This window comes from Acanthochromis polyacanthus, chromosome 9 (assembly GCF_021347895.1).
Source record: "Acanthochromis polyacanthus isolate Apoly-LR-REF ecotype Palm Island chromosome 9, KAUST_Apoly_ChrSc, whole genome shotgun sequence".
In the NCBI taxonomy this organism is placed as follows: domain Eukaryota; kingdom Metazoa; phylum Chordata; class Actinopteri; family Pomacentridae; genus Acanthochromis; species Acanthochromis polyacanthus.
Genome location: NC_067121.1, coordinates 3,058,156 through 3,080,235, shown reverse-complemented (window position 1 = coordinate 3,080,235; position 22,080 = coordinate 3,058,156). Strand labels below are relative to the sequence as shown.

Here is a 22,080-nt window from a genome sequence, read left to right as displayed (position 1 = left end):
CAGCTCCTTCTTCCACTTATCAAGGCCTCTAGCAGAACATCTACACATAAAAATCAATAAGAAATAAAATCTGCAGGTTTTTCTCAGTCGGCAAACTGATCAGCTTTTTCAGGTAGATGATGATATTTCTTTACATGAACAATACTATAAGTTTAAAAATAAAAACAACCTGAACAGAAGGACAGAAAGACGTAGAACGAGGCTTAGAACTCTCACTGTAGGAAGCAATAGAAATGAAATATTAACGCTTTGTTCCACATGGAAATCAGTATTTTGTTGCGTTTGTTTAAGATTTGTTCTAGACTGATTTTAACTGATTTTAACTGGTTTTAACTGGTTCTAGCCTTCATCATCCTAACAGAAAGATGAAGTTTATTAAATTTTATTACAGAGCAGAGATTTCCTTTTTTTAATTCTCAGACTCTAACATGGTTCTCAGACTCTAACGTGGTTCTCAGACTAACGTGGTTCTCAGACTCTAACGTGGTTCTCAGACTAACGTGGTTCTCAGACTAACGTGGTTCTCAGACTAACGTGGTTCTCAGACTAATGTGGTTCTCAGACTAACGTGGTTCTCAGACTAACGTGGTTCTCAGACTCTAACGTGGTTCTCAGACTCTAACGTGGTTCTCAGACTAACGTGGTTCTCAGACTAACGTGGTTCTCAGACTAACGTGGTTCTCAGACTCTAACGTGGTTCTCAGACTAACGTGGTTCTCAGACTCTAACGTGGTTCTCAGACTAACGTGGTTCTCAGACTAACGTGGTTCTCAGACTAACGTGGTTCTCAGACTAACGTGGTTCTCAGACTCTAACGTGGTTCTCAGACTAACGTGGTTCTCAGACTAACGTGGTTCTCAGACTAATGTGGTTCTCAGACTCTAATGGGGTTCTCCGTCAGACTGAGTGGGAGTTTATAAAAACAGCTGAAGCTGCAGGAAGGCCGATAATGAGAACCAAAAGAAGAACTGTCATGGTTCTGCTGACTGAACCTCAGACTGTTTTCTTGGACTAGAAGCTGAGAACAATCCTGAGGAGAACGCTGTGATTTGTGGAGCTGCTCTCAGATTGAAACCACATTGCTTTAGCAGCTCTGGCTGGTATTTCCTGCTGGGTGGAGGAAGGTCAGAGTTCTGCCAACGCTGCTGCCGCCCTGCAGGCTGGAGGGGGAGCTGCAGCTGGAGGACGTCCAGAAATAGAACAAATAGAACCCGGTTCATCTCAGGGAACAGGTGTGAAAGACAAACAGGTTAACACCAACTCTGTTCTCAGGTCAAGGAACTGACTTTACACTGTAAAACAATCAATAAGCTACACTGACAGTCAATAGAAACTTTGAGACCATATTTTTCAACATCATTTTTATTTTGAAGCCCCAAACTGGATTTTCTTCATATGAATCATTTGTTTAGCATATTGGCATACAGAAACAAAAATCTAAAGTTTCAAGAATGATTTCAAAATAAAGAATTTCACAAAAGAAAACGGCACCTGCCAAACACAAAGTCCCAACAGTCAATACCGAGTATGGCCTCCATCTGCTTGGATGCAGGCAGCAATCCGTCGGCGCATGCTTTGGACCAGGCTTCTGATTGTGGGTTGGGAACAGCCCATACGCCTGGATACATCACTGTAGCTCAAAGCGGCCTCCACCATACCCAGTGCCCGGAGACGTTGTTCATGTGATAGACGCGGCATGATGCTGTTCACTGGACTAACAATGGTGGCCTTTTTTGGGCCTTTATATAGGCCTTCAAACCCATTCTCACATTGTGCAGATACTCACTGAGTATTGCTTGGTGTGTATTTGGTTCACTTTTGCAAAGTGACCAACCCATGTGCAATGAATCATGACAAAATGACAACTCATCATTATCTCAACTACCAGGGCACTAGATCATCAGTAAATCCACAATGAATAATTACAACCCCCCTACAAGTAGAATTCTGCCTACATTTCTACCTCAAAGTTTCTATTGACTGTCAGTATAAATATTATTATTGTTGTTATTTTTATCGTCTTCAATTAAAATCACAGATAAAAGTGATAATTTACACATTACGCTGAAAAACAAACCAAAACTGGAAATAAGTGTTTATTTTACAACATTCAGTACAGATATTAGTTTTAATTTATATGTCAATGATAAAATAAACTATAAATAAATTCAAAACAGTATTTTTGTAAATCATAGTTCTTACTTCTAGTGGCTGACCATAAAATATGTGCTTTTTTCTAAAACAGAACTCTTTTTATTTCAGTAAATCTGGAGCCTCTCAGGCCTGTCCACTCACATCATTACCCAGAATCCCGTCTGGCAGTGATTTCTGCTTCCAGATATTTCACTTCCTGTGAACGTTTAGCAGAGATCTGAGTGTGAGAAAACAAAAATGTGTGAAGCTTCGACAGATTATTCACTGTGTGTTTGAGATAATCTGCAGGAATTAACAGAATAATCCAGAAAAACCTGCAGATTTATTTAAACACCGACACCGAACAGATTCTGTTCCAGCTGGTCAGTTCAGATGTTTCATCACATTTCAGTCATATTTTAGTTATGTTTCATCTATATTTCAGTCATATTTCATCCACATGTCATTCACATTTCAGCCACAATAATTCAGGATGAGGTTTCCCAGCAGGACGTTGATTCTCTTCACATTCGGTGGTTTTAATGTTGTGGCTGCTCGTGCACGTTCACGGAGCATTGTTCTGCTCTGTTTACCTGCTGTTGAATGTGCTGCACTGTGCACGGCTGCTGTGCACGGCTGCTGTGTATTTCCTGGTACTTCCAGCTGCTGTGTTTCCTCCTGAGATCCCAGTCAGTTGCATCGAGGTCAGACTTCCTCCTTTACTTCCTCAGACTGCAGCTGGAGGATGTAATAGAATGAAAAAGGAAGTCTTTTATTTTGGCGGGCATGATGACTCTAGATGACATGAAAAAGGAAGTCTTTTATTTTGGCGGGCGTGATGACAGGAACATTTATGGAGGTCCTGATCAAGTTCTCGTGAATTTATTTAGTTTATCAGCTGAACATCTCTGTAGAACATTCAGATCAAAACTGCATCTCTGCATCCAGTCGGTTCCTTAATGTTCTGTAGGTGGAACCTTGTAGTAGAACTCCAGTAGAACCCCGTCTGTCTCCTCCTTTGTCTGTTCTGTTTCAGATCACTGCAGATAATAAACACGCCTGGACAAAGCAGTCCAGCAGGGAAGCTGTGAGTTTTTAGCTAATGTCAGTGAACGCATCGCTGGGGTTCCTGCAGCGTTCCTGCAGTGTTTCTACAGAGTTCCTACAGTGTTCCTACAGCGTTCTTACAGCATTCTTATAGTGTTCCTACAGAGGTCTTACAGGGTTCCTACAGCATTCTTACAGTGTTCTTAAAGGGTTCCTACAGCGTTCCTAAAGCGTTCCTGCAGTGTTCTTACAGTGTTCCTACAGTGTTCTTACAGTGTTCCTGCAGTGTTCTTACAGTGTTCCTGCAGTGTTCTTACAGTGTTCTTACAGCGTTCTTACAGTGATCTTACAATGTTCCTACAGAGGTCTTACAGCGTTCTTATAGTGTTCCTACAGCATTTGTACAGCATTCCTACAGCGTTCCTACAGAGTTCTTACAGCGTTCCGACAGCGTTCTTGCAGCGTTCTTATAGTGTTCCTACAGCGTTTGTACAGCATTCCTACAGAGTTCCGACAGAGTTCTCACAGCGTTCCTGCAGCTTTCCTACAGCGTTCTTACAGTGTTCCTACAGTGTTCTTACAGCGTTCTTACAGCGTTCTTATAGCGTTCTTACAGTGTTCTTACAGTGTTCTTACAGTGTTCCTGCAGCTTTCCTACAGCGTTCTTACAGCGTTCTTACAGCGTTCTTACAGCGTTCCTACAGCGTTTCTACAGAGTTCCGACAGTGTTCTTACAGCGTTCCTGCAGCTTTCCTACAGCGTTCTTACAGTGTTCTTACAGTGTTCCTACAGTGTTCTTACAGCATTCCTACAGCGTTCTTACAGCGTTCTTACAGTGTTCTTACAGCGTTCTTACAGTGTTCTTACAGCATTCCTACAGCGTTCCTACAGCGTTCCTACAGTGTTCCTACAGCGTTTCTACAGAGTTCCGACAGAGTTCTTACAGTGTTCTTACAGCGTACCTACAGTGTTCCTACAGTGTTTTTACAGCGTACCTACAGTGTTCCTACAGAGTTCTTACAGCGTTCTTACAGCGTTCTTACAGAGTTCCGACAGCGTTCCTACAGCGTTCTTACAGCGTTCCTACAGCGTTCCTACAGCGTTCCTACAGCGTTCTTACAGCGTTCTTACAGCGTTCCTACAGCGTTCCTACAGCGTTCTTACAGCGTTCCTACAGCGTTCCTACAGCGTTCTTACAGCGTTCTTACAGCGTTCCTACAGCGTTCTTACAGCGTTCTTACAGCGTTCCTACAGCGTTCTTACAGCGTTCCTACAGCGTTCTTACAGCGTTCTTACAGCGTTCTTACAGCGTTCTTACAGCGTTCCTACAGCGTTCCTACAGCGTTCTTACAGCGTTCCTACAGTGTTCTTACAGCGTTCCTACAGCGTTCTTACAGCGTTCCTACAGAGTTCTTACAGCGTTCCTACAGCGTTCCCACAGCGTTCTTACAGCGTTCCTACAGCGTTCTTACAGCGTTCCTACAGCGTTCCTACAGCGTTCTTACAGCGTTCTTACAGCGTTCATACAGCGTTCCTACAGCATTCCTACAGCGTTCTTACAGCGTTCCTACAGCGTTCCTACAGCGTTCTTACAGCGTTCCTACAGCGTTCCTACAGCGTTCTTACAGCGTTCCTACAGCGTTCTTACAGCATTCTTACAGCGTTCCTACGGCGTTCCTACAGCGTTCTTACAGCGTTCCTACAGCGTTCTTACAGCGTTCTTACAGCTTTCCTACAGCGTTCCTACAGCGTTCTTACAGCGTTCCTACAGTGTTCTTACAGCGTTCCTACAGCGTTCTTACAGCGTTCCTACAGAGTTCTTACAGCGTTCTTACAGCGTTCCTACAGCGTTCCTACAGCGTTCTTACAGTGTTCTTACAGCGTTCTTACAGCGTTCCTACAGCATTCCTACAGCGTTCTTACAGCGTTCCTACAGCGTTCCTACAGCGTTCCTACAGCGTTCTTACAGCGTTCTTACAGCGTTCCTACAGCGTTCCTACAGCGTTCTTACAGCGTTCCTACAGCGTTCCTACAGCGTTCTTACAGCGTTCCTACAGCGTTCTTACAGCGTTCCTACAGCGTTCTTACAGCGTTCTTACAGCGTTCTTACAGCGTTCCTACAGCGTTCCTACAGCGTTCTTACAGCATTCCTACAGCGTTCCTACAGCGTTCTTACAGCGTTCCTACAGCGTTCTTACAGCATTCTTACAGTGTTCCTACGGCGTTCCTACAGCGTTCCTACAGCGTTCTTACAGCGTTCCTACAGCGTTCCTACAGCGTTCTTACAGCATTCTTACAGTGTTCCTACGGCGTTCCTACAGCGTTCTTACAGCGTTCCTACAGCGTTCTTACAGCGTTCTTACAGCGTTCCTACAGCGTTCTTACAGCGTTCCTACAGCGTTCCTACAGCGTTCTTACAGCGTTCCTACAGTGTTCTTACAGCGTTCCTACAGAGTTCTTACAGCGTTCTTACAGCGTTCCTACAGCGTTCCCACAGCGTTCTTACAGCGTTCCTACAGAGTTCTTACAGCGTTCTTACAGCGTTCCTACAGCGTTCCTACAGCGTTCTTACAGTGTTCTTACAGCGTTCTTACAGCGTTCCTACAGCATTCCTACAGCGTTCTTACAGCGTTCCTACAGCGTTCCTACAGCGTTCTTACAGCGTTCTTACAGCGTTCCTACAGCGTTCCTACAGCGTTCTTACAGCGTTCCTACAGCGTTCTTACAGCGTTCCTACAGCGTTCCTACAGCGTTCTTACAGCGTTCCTACAGCGTTCTTACAGCGTTCCTACAGCATTCCTACAGCATTCCTACAGTGTTCTTACAGCGTTCCTACAGCATTCCTACAGGGTTCCTACAGTGTTCTTACAGCATTCCTACAGGGTTCCTACAGTGTTCTTACAGCATTCCTACAGCATTCCTACAGTGTTCTTACAGCGTTCTTACAGCATTCCTACAGGGTTCCAGCGCTGTGGTTTCTCTCGTTTCTGTAGTCTGATAAACGTCTGGCAGCCTTACAGGACATTATTTTATTTCAAAGAGCAGCTTCTGTTAGACGTGTGGAGGTCATGGACCAGCTGATCTGATCTTTAATCCTTTGTTAAATAAGTAAAATAAAAGTTTTATTTATAATACATCCTCCATGAACACCATTTTATTGTTAATTTACAGAATTTTGTATTTTTTAGAAAATAACAGGACAAAGTCTGTGTGAGCTGCAAATACTTCAATAAATCCATAAAGTAACTGTTTTCTTCTTTTTACTGTGCTCATACTATTAAACAGCAGATAATATGATTTTCTTCCATCAGCACACCAGGAAATGATGACAAAAGTTTTTTTTATTATAAATTTATCATTAAAAAATAGAAAAATGTTCTGTTTTTCACTTTAGATGTAGTTTTTGTTTATTTTTTTCTAAAGTACTTTTAAGGTTCCTCAAAGTCTCGTTTTATTTTTCTGTTATTTTACAGGTTTATTTCTTCAGGTGTGTCAGGTGTATCTCAGGTGTGGTTGTATGGACAGATAGCTGCAGGACAGGTGGGTTAAACAATAGAGACAGAGGAGATGAAGGGGAGGGGTGTGTGTGTGTGTGTGTGTGTGTGTGTGTGTGTGTGTGTGTGTGTGTGTGTGTGTGTGTGTGTGTGTGTGTGTGTGTGTGTGTGTAGTCTACCTGTCGCTGCCCTGAAGGTAAACATCACCTGCAGCAGCTCAGGTGTGTCAACGGTCCTCAGAGGTTTCAGGAATCAGTTCTGTTGGTAAATTAAAGGATCCTAAAATCAGTCGTCGTGTTTAAACCTTCAGAAAAAAGAATAAATAATTCGTATAAAACATAATTAAACACAAATAAATGCAGCTTGGAGCAACCAGTAATGTACCAAACAACCAGGAAGGTAGTAAGTAATTACATTATTGGTTGGTTATTTACGATCTGGAATAAAAAGTCTTTTTAAAAATCCTCTGAAACTGATAATGTAATAAGTAGCAGTTATTTATCTAATTAATTAGAAGTTTTGTAAATAATTAATCATGATTAATTGCATTTTAGTCAAATGTCAATGTGACACAATAAGTATAGTTTCTGATGAATAGACGTATACATGAACTTAAACAACTAAAATGTTTGTTTCATTTCTATTTATCTGCATTTTTCATCCTAAACTCAAAGTGACATTACAGTGATTGTATTCAACATTTTAAGACTTTCTATAAACTCAAACACTTTGCCTTCTAAAGTGGTCTATTATGGGATGGCTACACCGTTAGCCGGTAGCAGGACTGTGGTAGCTAATGTTAGCTCTGGTGCTAACAGCTACATGTTTTACATCGAGGGGATCAGAAAACAACCAGACTTTTATCCAAGAAAACTTTCCTCTAACGAGCTCAATGCGTCTCGTCTTCCTTCACTGTCACCAAACTTTCTGACATCACTCAGTGCTTCCTGAACAGACTTTAGGTTCATTAGCACCACCTACTGGACTGGAGTGTTCATCGGTGTTAGTGAGAAAGGTGCGATTAAATGTGTTGTTTTTTTTAATGCATTATTTTTTGTAATTAATTGTAATTAACGCATTTAAGTCCCAGCACTAATTATTAAGTTATTGGCTCTAAAACGTTATTACATTATTGGCGTTATTTCACTTAAAATGGCAAAAATTCATTCATTATTGTTTGCTGTGCTGTCTGCAGATGTTGGAAAGACTGATTTAACAGATGTGAGACGGTTTCTGGATGTTCACTGTGATAACGCCACAGCTAGTCGATTAATCTGCTCGTTATTCTATAAATTAACCCTCTGAACACCAAAATCTGGGTTTAAAAAGGATCATCTGTAAAATAACACCACAATTTATTATTCAGAAACAGTGAAAACAGAAAGAATCGATTCTCAACAAAATTTCTGCTCCGTCAGAATATTTAACCCAATCTAAGGTTCTTTCTCCTTTGAGAAAATTCGCTTAGGCAAAGGTTAGAATCATGAAATTTCATCCAAATCACTTCAGTCTACATGTCTTGTTTTAAAAATACCTGCAGGCGGTGTTTCCACAGAGCAGACAGGAGTTTACACGTGTTGGACTATCAGTAGTGAAACATCTCCAGTGTGTGGAGCAGGAGGAGGTGTCCACTGTTTGGAACGTCTGAGAATTCTTGGACTTCTTCATTCTGAGTTCTCAGAAGTGAAAAATGAGTCACTGTGAGGAAAACTGTGGAGAAACTTCAGCTGGGAGTTCAGAAGGTTAATGGATCAGTTGTGGAAAAAACGGTGGAAAATGTGAATCAGAGTTTCCCAAAGATGACAAATGTCTTGTTTTGTCCAGAAGTCTTCAGTTTGCTGTCGTAGAGGAGAAAGAATTCACAGTTAAGAATCTCTAAGAACAGAGTTTAGACTTTTTAAAAGTTAATCGATAGTTGCTGCAGCTGTTTCCTCTAACGGGGTTTACTGGACGGTTCAGTCTGAGAAGCTTCATTCTTCAGCAGCAGATCCTCCGTCAGCTGCAATCAACCAAGAACATCCAGATCATCTCAGACTGGAGCTCCATGAAGCAGGAACTAAACCTTCTCTGACTGTTGGTTTTCCTGCAGGACGACTCTGGATTCAAACGTCTGGATTTCTTCTTTTGGTTTTACCAAGAAGTGACCGCTGCTGCCCTCGATGCGTTTCTGGATCATCAAACGTGATGAAAAGTTTTACTGTCAGCGTGGGAATATTCACATCTGTCCAGGAAGTGATGTCATCACAGCCAGCAGCTCAACAGGAAGTTAGAGACGGAGTTCTGCCACTGTGATGTGAAGCAGCAGTTAGTGAGGGTTCTGTAGATCAGGATCCCTGAGGAACCTGAAAGAGTTTAGCAGTTTATAAAGAAGAAGGAGGAGAAAGTTCAGGGTCCAGATGTTCAGACTTCAGAGTCCTGAAGGTTTCTGCTGGATTTTAAACAGCTGATCTGTGCTCTTGTCTCTTCAGAGGTGCAGCAAGTTCAAACTGTTGGAGGTTTAGTTGCATTGTGGGTAATGTAGGAGCCACATGTCGTCCTTCAGCTCCTGATCCTCAAACATGCAGAAAGACTTCTTACTAATAATGAACAGTTTATTGTTGTGAGCGCTGAACATTAAATCTCATAAACTTCTCCAGACTGTTGCTGACGTGATCCTCTCATGCTTCTTGTTTCCTGTCCTCATCCAGAGGGAGGACGGTTCCTCTGAACGTTCATCAGGAGGTCTGCAGGTCCACACTGTTCTTCACAGCAGAACTAAATTCAGACATGACTGTGGCACAGAAAACAAAACCTGCTGAATATAAACAGGTAGATCCAGGTGTGAAGGAGGTGGGAGCTCCTGAATGTACCTGAGACTTCTTTAAAACCGTGTAATAAGAAGCTAAAATACTGACTGCTGTGTAACTCTATTTACATGAATACCATTAAATATAAGTGAGGTAAAACTACTATGATTTTAAAAATGTTACATTTCTCCATGTCGCATCCCTTATGCTAGCAGTTATTGCCATGGTAACCGCTGGAGATAGAGTGTGTGTGTGTGTGTGTGTCTGTTGGTCTTTATGGTTTATGAGGACATCTGACCTCAATACACACTGAGGACATTTTCAATTACAAGGACAGAGCCGGTGTCCTCATAATTCTGACGGCGTAGAAGTGTGTGTGTGTGTGTGTGTGTGTGTGTGTGTAAAACTGACAAACACACCAATTTGTTTGTTTTGCTGATGTCGCTGGGCAGCAGGTTGAGGCAGGTCGGACTGTACCAACCAAGGGGGGTTGGAGGGGTGGTTATCCATAGTAACACACACATTTGTGAAGTGTGTGTGTGTGTGTTTTGACACCACAGAAGAAGACAGAGGCTCTGGTGAGGAGCATGAGGCAGAGTTCAGCTGCTGTTTTCTGTCTGTTGTGTTCGGTGAGTTTAAAATTCTCTGTTGTGTTTTCAGTTGTGTGTTTGTGTTGTGTTTGTGTGCATTTCTTGATCTAATTATCCTAATTGGCTGAGATGTTTGAAGCTCCGTGGAGTCAAACCTCTGGTGGATGCTGGTTGAAGCTGTGTTGTTAGCAGGTTGTTTTATCGTTACGCTGGTTAAAGTGTGTAAATTCTGTCAGCTGATTGGAGCTGATCAGCTGTTAGCTTCAGATCATCTGAGTTCCAGTGTACTGTCTCAGCTGAGTGAAAGAAACAATGAAAATCTGACAAGAAATATGTTTAAAGCAGTAATGGTCAAAATCTGTACAAAAAATGTAAAATAACAGGAAACATCTGTAAAATAATGATCATTTCAGCTGATTTACTTACCAGAAAATAGTCTCATTTTATATTCACACATTGTAAAAGGGCAAATTACTATTTATTACTATTTATTGTTTTTATCTTTGACTGCTTTTGTATGAATTTGTGCTTTTTAATCTGAGGTTTCATCATCAAATAAACCATATATCTCTGAGCAAAACAAGGAATATCTGTAAAGTAATAGTCTGAAAAATTGACCATTTTCAGTCCTTAATATAGATAATTTTGTACAGCACTTTGTTTCAGTGGCTGCTGTTTTAAACGCGCTTTATAAATAAAGTTGAGTTGAGATAATTCTTCTTTTAAGTAATTCTGGATATTTTTTTAAAAAATATATATTTTTGTTGATTTAAATTCAGAAAAATTAGTGTAACTTTAAGGTCATTTTAATGTGGACATTATTCTCAGTTTTGACCTTATTATTATTATTATTTTACAGTCAACATGTAAACTAATATTTATTTCTATTATTTTGTTTGAGCCGAGATTTTTTTTTGAATTCAAGAAAACCAGGAAAATTTGTTAAATAACATTTTTACAAAACTATTTACCATTTTGTAACAATTAATATACCTAATGTCCTTCCAAGTGACACCAAATAGCTGTAAAATAATCACTTTTTTTGTTGATTTAAATACAGAAAAATAGTGTAATTTTATATTCATGGAAAAGAGCAAATTACTATTTGAAATTATTTTAAAATGTTTTTCTTTGGCTCCTCTTTTTTTAAATTAATATTTTTTATCTGTATTTTAATGATGTAATTAACTGTACGTCACTCAGATAAAAGAAGGAAATATAAATAATAGTTTAAAAATTTTCAGTCTTTAATATACATAAATTTAAACACATTTAAATACAGTAAAATTAGTGTCATTTTATGGTCGAATATTGTAAAAGAACAAAAATACTTATTATGTTGGCCCTTTTTTAATAAAAAAATTGTTATTATTATTTATATCTGTGATCTCTTTCCAGATGTTAATCTAACAAAACCAGGGGTTTAAGAAATGCCATTTTGTAAAACTTAATACACACAGTTTTTTTGAAGCGACACTAAATATCTGTAAAATAATTTTTGCTGATTTAAATGCAGTAAAATGTGTTGTTTAATAGTCAAACATAAAAGGAGGAATCACTGTTTTTATTAATATAAATCTCATTTGACAACATATAAATTAATACTAAGATTTGTGACTTTAAAGGACCTTATTTGTATAATCACAGTAAATTATAAATAGAAAAAATCTACAGCTAGAAATAGTTTTGGACTTCTTTTAGCATCTGTTAAAGTTTGGTTCTAGGCTGGTTTTGACTGGTTCTAGGCTGGGTTTGATTGGTTCTAGGCTGGTTTTGGAGGTTTTGACTGGTTCTAGGCTGGTTTGAACTGGTTTGGACTGGTTATAACCTGGTTTTGGACTGGCTTTGACTGGTTTGGACTGGTTCTAGGCTGGATATGGAAGAGAGAAGTACATTTTAAAATTTAGAGAAGGAAAGAAAGTTTAAAAATCCAAGAATATTCCCTTGTTTCTGTGGAGCCATAATTCTGGAGATCAAAACCCCTTAAAATGACTTTTTTCTGGAGGTGCAAATAGAAAAATTCCAGATCTAAAATTGTCTGAACATTTTACAGATGTTAGTTTAAAATGAGAAAAGAGTGAAGAAATTAAGGAACGTTTCTGGTGTTTTTGTAGAGGAACAGAGATCTGAACATCTGCTGCTGGAGTTAATGAAGCTGCTTGGGTTCTTTCATGTGGTCAACCATGTAGAGAACTTTTCCTCTGGAGGGTTTTACTGGGACCAGTCGCTGTTTTTCCACCGGAGGCTGGAGACGGGTTCAGAGCTGATGGGAGCTGGTGTTACGGTTCTTCTAATACGTTCTACTGGTTGTTCTCAGACAGGACTCGTGGTTTTCAAACGTCAACCGGACAGAAAAAAAAAAAAAAAGCAGAAAAACAACTTCAGAAAAACAAGATCTTCAGACTGAAGGATAAAGAAGTGTTTTCAGCCCAATGAAATCTAAAACCTCCTAGCTAACAGGCTCCACTGTGTTTGTACCTGAACGGGTGAGTTCAGCTCTGAGTCAGCATGTTTTTACTGTCAACACCTGTGTGTGTTTTCAGGTGTTTCCCTGTTTCCTGTCAGCTTAAACTGTGTTTGGACGTTGATTCTGAGGATTCTGTCTCTGATTGTTTGTTTTCGTTTATAATCTACTTTAATGTTGCTAATCGTGAACATATTTTAGCCGTTAGCAACTATGGATTGAAAAAAACCTACTGCCAAAAAGCATCCCCACATCATGATGCTGCCACCACCGTGCTTCACATCATGATGCTGCCACCACCGTGCTTCACATCATGATGCTGCCACCACCGTGCTTCACATCATGATGCTGCCTCCACCGTGCTTCACATCATGATGCTGCCACCACCGTGCTTCACATCATGATGCTGCCTCCACCGTGCTTCACATCATGATGCTGCCTCCACCGTGATTCACATCATTATGCTGCCACCACCGTGCTTCACATCATGATGCTGCCACCACCGTGCTTCATCATGATGCTGCCACCACCGTGCTTCACATCATGATGGTGCCTCCACCATGCTTCATCATGATGCTGCCACCACCGTGCTTCACATCATGATGCTGCCTCCACCGTGATTCACATCATGATGCTGCCACCACCGTGCTTCACATCATGATGCTGCCACCACCGTGCTTCACATCATGATGCTGCCTCCACCGTGCTTCACATCATGATGCTGCCTCCACCGTGCTTCACATCATGATGCTGCCACCACCGTGCTTCACATCATGATGCTGCCACCACCGTGCTTCACATCATGATGCTGCCTCCACCGTGCTTCACATCATGATGCTGCCACCACCGTGCTTCACATCATGATGCTGCCACCACCATGCTTTACATCATGATGCTGCCACCACCGTGCTTCTCAGTGGGGATGATGTGTTTGTGATGATGCTCAGTGTTTGGTGTCCATCAAACATATCATCTAGTCTGATGGACATAAAGCTCCATCCTGGTCTCCTCAGACCAAAGAACCTTCTTCCAGGTGTCTTCAGAGTCTCCACATGTCTTCTGGTGAACTCTAGTCCAGATTTAATTGGAGCTTTTTCCATCAGAGTCTTTCTAAATTTCAGTTTTAATTTTAATCATGTTGCATCAACTTCATCAACAATAACATATTTTGTGTGTAATTTAAACTCAAATGTTCTGTTTCCACGTTTAAATTTTGTATTAAATTCAGAACAGCAGTTATTGTTTCATGTTTCTCAGCTGTCGTGGAGGATAGAACCCATTCTCTCTGTTTTCCGGATGTTTCCTGGTTTTTCTGTCCACCTTCACCTCGTCTCTTCCTCTTCATCTGCATTGTGGAAACTTTAAAATCAGCTGTTTCCTCTGTAGAACCACAACTCTTCCTGTTTGTGTTTTATCATCCTCCTGGGACGTTCTAGTGGCTTCCTTGTCTTTATTATCTGGATTTTTCTTCTTGTTTCCTCCTTTATTCTGTTTCTGTTCTCTGTGGTCAGCTAGTAGCTTCACTCTGAGCTCAGTTTGACTTCATGTGAACGATGTTCCATCGATTTTAATGTTCTACAGCTTCTGAGTGAAATCATGTTCATCCAACGAACAGAAACAAGTTAAAGTCCAAATACTGAACTGACACTGAAGAAAAATGAACTTTTCTATCCAGTTTCCTTCAACTGGTTTAATTTATATACAGTTTAACATCATCTAATGCAGGAATTTAAGTTTAAATTTAAAAAACTATGACGTTGATGCAACATAATTCTCTCATGATGCTGCCTCCACCGTGCTTCATATCATGATGCTGCCACCACCATGCTTCACATCATGATACTGCCTCCACCGTGCTTCATCATGATGCTGCCTCCACCATGCTTCACCTCATAATGCTGCCACCACCATGCTTCACATCATGATGCTGCCTCCACCGTGCTTCATCATGATGCTGCCACCACCGTGCTTCACCTCATGATACTGCCACCACTATGCTTCACATCATGATATACTGTGACTAATTTTTAAACACAGTTGAAACAAATTGATTCTGATTAAATATTGTGATTTGAAGCTCAGATTTGGTTAATTTGGTTAAATATCCAGCAGTTCTTTCTGTTTTTTTATGTTGCAGTGACGACAAACTGATTTCTGTGGTTTATTTTAAAGATGACGTGTCTGGTGATGACGAGGATTAAAACTTGACCTCACAGATCAAGTTGAGAGTAAAACTCAGGTCCTGGAGGCCATTAGATTCCCTCCTGGACGTCAGATCTGGTCTCTGCTGGCTTTTAGCTCCAATGCTAACTGTTCTGCTTCATCACACCTCCAGCATCACGCATGACGTCTGCCGTGTTTAAGGAGGATTTGTGTGTTTGACAGATCCGCTGCAGGTTTAGCTCAGCGTGACTCAGGCTGGATTTACTCTGGATGTTGGTTTCTTGAATATTTATCGTCACGCTGCAGAAACCTCCGACCGACTGCTGCTTCTCATTCTGTCTCATTTATTTACGTTCCAGCATTAAATATCCTCCAACATGAGGCACAGTAAAGAGAAACTACGGGAGCAGAGATTACTGGTCTGGATGAATCAGTCATTCTACATCTATGTTGTCCTCAGACTGAACCTGACAGTGAAACTGGTTCTGGATCCAGACTTCAGGAGCTTCAGCTGGAAATCTGGTGTTGGTTCAGGTCATTGGAAGGTTCAAAGAATTCAGACTGAAAACTGGATAAACTCAGACATGTTCCAGTATAACCAGCTGTGATCATCAGTATTATGGGATGTATCCTGGTGATCATCAGTATTATGGGATGTATCCTGGTGATCATCAGTATTATGGGATGTATCCTGGTGTGAACAGTTTAGAGTCCTAGAAACAATCATTGGTTCTCTGGATGTGTTTCTGTTTCTGATAATCCACCAGATGAACTTTAAAAGGTGATTGTGGATAAACTTTAATGTTGGTAGGTGGATGGTCAGAACTATTAGAGAAAAATAAAAACTCATTCTGGATGATTCTTGTTTCTTTTTGGATGGATTTTCATACGTTCTTTGAACAAATGTTGAGTCTATATGGACAAAGTTTGAATGCTTTTGTTCACATTTGGATAATTTTGGATGATTTGAAGAAGTTTTTAAGGACTTTTGGACTTTTTTTGGTTGTTTTTAACAGTTTTTAAGTAATTTTGGATGATTGTGATGTTATTTTGAACAATATTGAGTCATTTTTATGACGTTAGTGTCATTTGGAACACGTTTTTAGGTAACTGTCCATAAATATTGATTAATTGTGTCTAAAGATGGAGAAAACTTGAAAAGGTGGTTGTGGGTAAACTTTGGTGTTGGTAGGTGGATGGTCACAGCTATTAGAGAAGATGGAAGAAGAAACCAGGATCATCTGGAGACACCGTTCATTCTGATTCTAAACTAGTTTCTAATAGAACCTTCTAGAAGAGTTTCAGGAGCTTAAACTACTTTTCTGTCTTTTATTTCCTTTCTTTCTTTCTGGTTCAGTTTAATAAAAATCACAGGTGTTGTTTTCGTATATTGAACTTCTGTCTTCAGAAATCCATCATATGGCTGCTTCTGTTCTTTAAATCTGGACTTTGGAGACTTTTATTGTTGTGAAGAATCTAAAGTTGTCTTTCTGTGTTTGTGTGCAGGTGATATCACCCAGAAGGGTTATGAGAAGAAGCGGTCCAAGCTGATCGGAGCTTATTTCCCTCAAACACCAGGTAAAGCCGTTCATTCATTCTGTCTGCTCCTGTGTGATCAGAGCAGCTTCTAGAAGTAAATCAGACCAGATGATGGACCTCAGCTCCAGCTTCTTACTGATGACATGAAAAATGTTAAGCAGAAAATCTGAAGTATTTAGAACCAGACAAACAAAAGTCAGAACGCTGGAATAAAAGCCTAAACAGGAAGTTCATCTTATTTACTGCTGATTAAACCCAGAAACCACCAGGAGCTTTAAAGAGCCGAAAGTAAAACAAAAATTAGGAGAAATACAACAAAATTAACCAAAGATCACTGGAAAATAAATAATATATAAAGGAGTAAAGAAGAAGGGTCAGAAACTGTAAAAAAAAATACCAGCAAATATCTGCAAAATAATCAGTAAAAAACTTTACAAACGTCAGCGTGAATTTCTGTAAATAACCATAAAAACAAAGTTAACGTGTAAATTATTATTAGTTTTCCTGTGATTTTAATAATAATTATATAATTTACTGTTCAGTCCTGAACATGTACGTGTTTTCATTTCAATTATTGGTAAATTTGTGTAAAATAATTCTAGTTTCTGTTCATTTAAATAAAATAAAAATCATGTAATTTAATGGTCAAAAGATGTAAAATAATAAATTACTATGAATCATAAAAATACAGATTATTTTCAGTTTTGGTCTTTTTTTCATCGCACTTTGCTTTTAAGTTAGTGCAAGGGTTAGGGTTTGTGGCAGTTTGTGTCTTTTTGTGGTCGTTTTGTGTCTCTTTGTGGTCGTTTTGTGTCTCTTTGTGGTCGTTTTGTGTCTCTTTGTGGTCGTTTTGTGTCTCTTTGTGGTCGTTTTGTGTCTCTTTGTGGTCGTTTTGTGTCTTTTTGTGGCCGTTTTGTGTCTTTGTCGTTGTTTTGTGTCTGTTTGTGGTTGTTTTGTGTCTCTTTGTGGTTGCTTTGTGTCTCTTTGTCATAGTTTTCTGTCTCTCTGTGGTTGTTTTGTGTCTCTTTGTGGTTGTTTTGTGTCTCTTTGTCATCGTTTTCTGTCTCTCTGTGGTTGTTTTGTGTCTCTTTGTCGTCGTTTTGTGTCTCTTTGTTGTCGTTTTATATCTCTTTGTGGTCGTTTTGTGTCTTTGTGGTTGTTTTGTGTCTTTGTGGTTGTTTTGTGTCTCTTTGTGGTTGTTTTGTGTCTTTGTGGTTGTTTTGTGTCTTTGTGGTTGTTTTGTGTCTCTTTGTGGTCGTTTTGTGTCTTTGTGGTTGTTTTGTGTCTCTTTGTTGTCGTTTTGTGTCTCTTTGTGGTCGTTTTGTGTCTTTGTGGTTGTTTTGTGTCTTTGTGGTTGTTTTGTGTCTCTTTGTGGTTGTTTTGTGTCTCTTTGTGGTCGTTTTGTGTCTTTTTGTGGCCGTTTTGTGTCTTTGTCGTTGTTTTGTGTCTCTCTGTGGTTGTTTTGTGTCTCTTTGTGGTTGTTTTGTGTCTCTTTGTCATAGTTTTCTGTCTCTCTGTGGTTGTTTTGTGTCTCTTTGTCATCGTTTTCTGTCTCTCTGTGGTTGTTTTGTGTCTCTTTGTCGTCGTTTTGTGTCTTTTTGTGGTCGTTTTGTGTCTCTTTGTGCTCGTTTTGTGTCTCTTTGTGGTCGTTTTGTGTCTCTTTGTGGTTGTTTTGTGTCTCTTTGTGGTCGTTTTGTGTCTTTTTGTGGCCGTTTTGTGGCCGTTTTGTGTCTTTGTCGTTGTTTTGTGTCTCTCTGTGGTTGTTTTGTGTCTCTTTGTGGTTGTTTTGTGTCTCTTTGTCATAGTTTTCTGTCTCTCTGTGGTTGTTTTGTGTCTCTTTGTGGTTGTTTTGTGTCTCTTTGTCATCGTTTTCTGTCTCTCTGTGGTTGTTTTGTGTCTCTTTGTCGTCGTTTTGTGTCTCTTTGTTGTCGTTTTGTATCTCTTTGTGGTCGTTTTGTGTCTTTGTGGTTGTTTTGTGTCTTTGTGGTTGTTTTGTGTCTCTTTGTGGTTGTTTTGTGTCTTTGTGGTTGTTTTGTGTCTTTGTGGTTGTTTTGTGTCTCTTTGTGGTCGTTTTGTGTCTTTGTGGTTGTTTTGTGTCTCTTTGTTGTCGTTTTGTGTCTCTTTGTGGTCGTTTTGTGTCTTTGTGGTTGTTTTGTGTCTCTTTGTGGTTGTTTTGTGTCTCTTTGTGGTTGTTTTGTGTCTCTTTGTGGTCGTTTTGTGTCTTTTTGTGGCCGTTTTGTGTCTTTGTCGTTGTTTTGTGTCTCTCTGTGGTTGTTTTGTGTCTCTTTGTGGTTTTTTTGTGTCTCTTTGTCATAGTTTTCTGTCTCTCTGTGGTTGTTTTGTGTCTCTTTGTGGTTGTTTTGTGTCTCTTTGTCATCGTTTTCTGTCTCTCTGTGGTTGTTTTGTGTCTCTTTGTCGTCGTTTTGTGTCTCTTTGTTGTCGTTTTGTGTCTCTTTGTGGTCGTTTTGTGTCTCTTTGTGGTCGTTTTGTGTCTTTGTGGTTGTTTTGTGTCTCTTTGTGGTCGTTTTGTGTCTCTTTGTGGTCGTTTTGTGTCTCTTTGTTGTCGTTTTGTGTCTTTGTGGTCGTTTTGTGTCTCTTTGTGGTTGTTTTGTGTCTCTTTGTGGTTGTTTTGTGTCTCTTTGTGGTCGTTTTGTGTCTTTTTGTGGCCGTTTTGTGTCTTTGTCGTTGTTTTGTGTCTCTCTGTGGTTGTTTTGTGTCTCTTTGTGGTTGTTTTGTGTCTCTTTGTCATAGTTTTCTGTCTCTCTGTGGTTGTTTTGTGTCTTTGTGGTTGTTTTGTGTCTCTTTGTTGTCGTTTTGTGTCTCTTTGTGGTCGTTTTGTGTCTTTGTGGTTGTTTTGTGTCTTTGTGGTTGTTTTGTGTCTCTTTGTGGTTGTTTTGTGTCTCTTTGTGGTCGTTTTGTGTCTTTTTGTGGCCGTTTTGTGTCTTTGTCGTTGTTTTGTGTCTCTCTGTGGTTGTTTTGTGTCTCTTTGTGGTTGTTTTGTGTCTCTTTGTCATAGTTTTCTGTCTCTCTGTGGTTGTTTTGTGTCTCTTTGTCATCGTTTTCTGTCTCTCTGTGGTTGTTTTGTGTCTCTTTGTCGTCGTTTTGTGTCTTTTTGTGGTCGTTTTGTGTCTCTTTGTGCTCGTTTTGTGTCTCTTTGTGGTCGTTTTGTGTCTCTTTGTGGTTGTTTTGTGTCTCTTTGTGGTCGTTTTGTGTCTTTTTGTGGCCGTTTTGTGGCCGTTTTGTGTCTTTGTCGTTGTTTTGTGTCTCTCTGTGGTTGTTTTGTGTCTCTTTGTGGTTGTTTTGTGTCTCTTTGTCATAGTTTTCTGTCTCTCTGTGGTTGTTTTGTGTCTCTTTGTGGTTGTTTTGTGTCTCTTTGTCATCGTTTTCTGTCTCTCTGTGGTTGTTTTGTGTCTCTTTGTCGTCGTTTTGTGTCTCTTTGTTGTCGTTTTGTATCTCTTTGTGGTCGTTTTGTGTCTTTGTGGTTGTTTTGTGTCTTTGTGGTTGTTTTGTGTCTCTTTGTGGTTGTTTTGTGTCTTTGTGGTTGTTTTGTGTCTTTGTGGTTGTTTTGTGTCTCTTTGTGGTCGTTTTGTGTCTTTGTGGTTGTTTTGTGTCTCTTTGTTGTCGTTTTGTGTCTCTTTGTGGTCGTTTTGTGTCTTTGTGGTTGTTTTGTGTCTCTTTGTGGTTGTTTTGTGTCTCTTTGTGGTTGTTTTGTGTCTCTTTGTGGTCGTTTTGTGTCTTTTTGTGGCCGTTTTGTGTCTTTGTCGTTGTTTTGTGTCTCTCTGTGGTTGTTTTGTGTCTCTTTGTGGTTTTTTTGTGTCTCTTTGTCATAGTTTTCTGTCTCTCTGTGGTTGTTTTGTGTCTCTTTGTGGTTGTTTTGTGTCTCTTTGTCATCGTTTTCTGTCTCTCTGTGGTTGTTTTGTGTCTCTTTGTCGTCGTTTTGTGTCTCTTTGTTGTCGTTTTGTGTCTCTTTGTGGTCGTTTTGTGTCTCTTTGGTCGTTTTGTGTCTTTGTGGTTGTTTTGTGTCTCTTTGTGGTTGTTTTGTGTCTCTTTGTCATCGTTTTCTGTCTCTCTGTGGTTGTTTTGTGTCTCTTTGTCGTCGTTTTGTGTCTCTTTGTTGTCGTTTTGTATCTCTTTGTGGTCGTTTTGTGTCTTTGTGGTTGTTTTGTGTCTTTGTGGTTGTTTTGTGTCTCTTTGTGGTCGTTTTGTGTCTCTTTGTGGTCGTTTTGTGTCTCTTTGTGGTCGTTTTGTGTCTCTTTGTTGTCGTTTTGTGTCTCTTTGTGGTCGTTTTGTGTCTCTTTGGTCGTTTTGTGTCTTTGTGGTTGTTTTGTGTCTCTTTGTGGTCGTTTTGTGTCTCTTTGTGGTCGTTTTGTGTCTCTTTGTTGTCGTTTTGTGTCTTTGTGGTCGTTTTGTGTCTCTTTGTGGTTGTTTTGTGTCTCTTTGTGGTTGTTTTGTGTCTCTTTGTGGTCGTTTTGTGTCTTTTTGTGGCCGTTTTGTGTCTTTGTCGTTGTTTTGTGTCTCTCTGTGGTTGTTTTGTGTCTCTTTGTGGTTGTTTTGTGTCTCTTTGTCATAGTTTTCTGTCTCTCTGTGGTTGTTTTGTGTCTCTTTGTGGTTGTTTTGTGTCTCTTTGTCATCGTTTTCTGTCTCTCTGTGGTTGTTTTGTGTCTCTTTGTCGTCGTTTTGTGTCTCTTTGTTGTCGTTTTGTATCTCTTTGTGGTTGTTTTGTGTCTCTTTGTCGTCGTTTTCTGTCTCTCTGTGGTTGTTTTGTGTGTCTTTATGGTTGTTTTGTGTGTCTTTGTCGTCGTTTTCTGTCTCTCTGTGGTTGTTTTGTGTGTCTTTGTGGTTGTTTTGTGTGTCTTTGTCATCGTTTTCTGTCTCTCTGTGGTTGTTTTGTGTGTCTTTGTGGTCGTTTTGTGTCTCTTTGTGGTTGTTTTGTGTCTCTTTGTCGTCGTTTTGTGTCTCTTTGTTGTCGTTTTGTGTCTCTTTGTGGTTGTTTTGTGTCTCTTTGTCGTCGTTTTCTGTCTCTCTGTGGTTGTTTTGTGTGTCTTTGTGGTTGTTTTGTGTGTCTTTGTCGTCGTTTTCTGTCTCTCTGTGGTTGTTTTGTGTGTCTTTGTGGTCGTTTTGTGTGTCTTTGTGGTTGTTTTGTGTGTCTTTGTCGTCGTTTTCTGTCTCTCTGTGGTTGTTTTGTGTGTCTTTGTGGTCGTTTTGTGTCTCTTTGTGGTTGTTTTGTGTCTCTTTATGATGGTTTTGTGTTATTTTGTGGGTCTAAGATGTGGTTTTATACGCCTTTGCACTGAATCAGCTGATTTAAGTTTCTGTCTGGTCTTTTTTAATCTCCTTGTTTTGCGTGTTTTTTTGTTGCTGTTGTTGTTGCTGTTTTGTGTCTCTTGGTTCCTGATCACTGACTTTGTCTCCGTCCTTATATTTATTGATTTATATTGTCAGGAGTTTCTGTCCTCACACCCAGAGTTCTATCTGAGCTGAACATCCAGCAGTCACATGTTCTTTTATTCTTCAGGCTCCACAATCACACAATCGCTTCTTTCTGTCCATTTCAGAGCTTCTTTCACGGAAACTTCACAACACAATCCTCCCTTTTTCTCCGTTTCCTTCCCTGTGAACTGTTTCAGAGCCGGATAGTTTCATCAGCGCCAGAGATTTCAATAATCCACATTTATCAGGTTCACCGTACAGCTCCATCTGCTCACCAAGAACCCCGACGTCATGAGAAGCTTTCAGTTACGCATTTATTTATTAAATGATCACAAACTGACATAAAAAGATCTCAGAAAGCCAAAATTACCATAAAGAGACATGACACGATCAAAAAATAGATTAGTGAAGGACCACAGAATGCAAAGATGACC

The 22,080-nt window shown here is 40.0% G+C and overlaps 1 protein-coding gene across 1 annotated transcript in view; it reads left to right on the top strand.

The window, feature by feature from the left end:
• Positions 1-9,920: 9,920 nt before the first annotated feature.
• LOC110958297 (disco-interacting protein 2 homolog C) overlaps positions 9,921-22,080 on the top strand; it is a gene marked incomplete at its 5' end in the record, with an annotated part of 74,892 nt that continues 62,732 nt past the window's right edge. Inside the window, 2 exons of the mRNA XM_051953912.1 lie at positions 9,921-10,089; positions 16,184-16,255. Coding sequence (XP_051809872.1) covers positions 9,921-10,089; positions 16,184-16,255 — 241 coding nt within the window. The remainder of the gene's footprint in view (positions 10,090-16,183; positions 16,256-22,080) is intronic.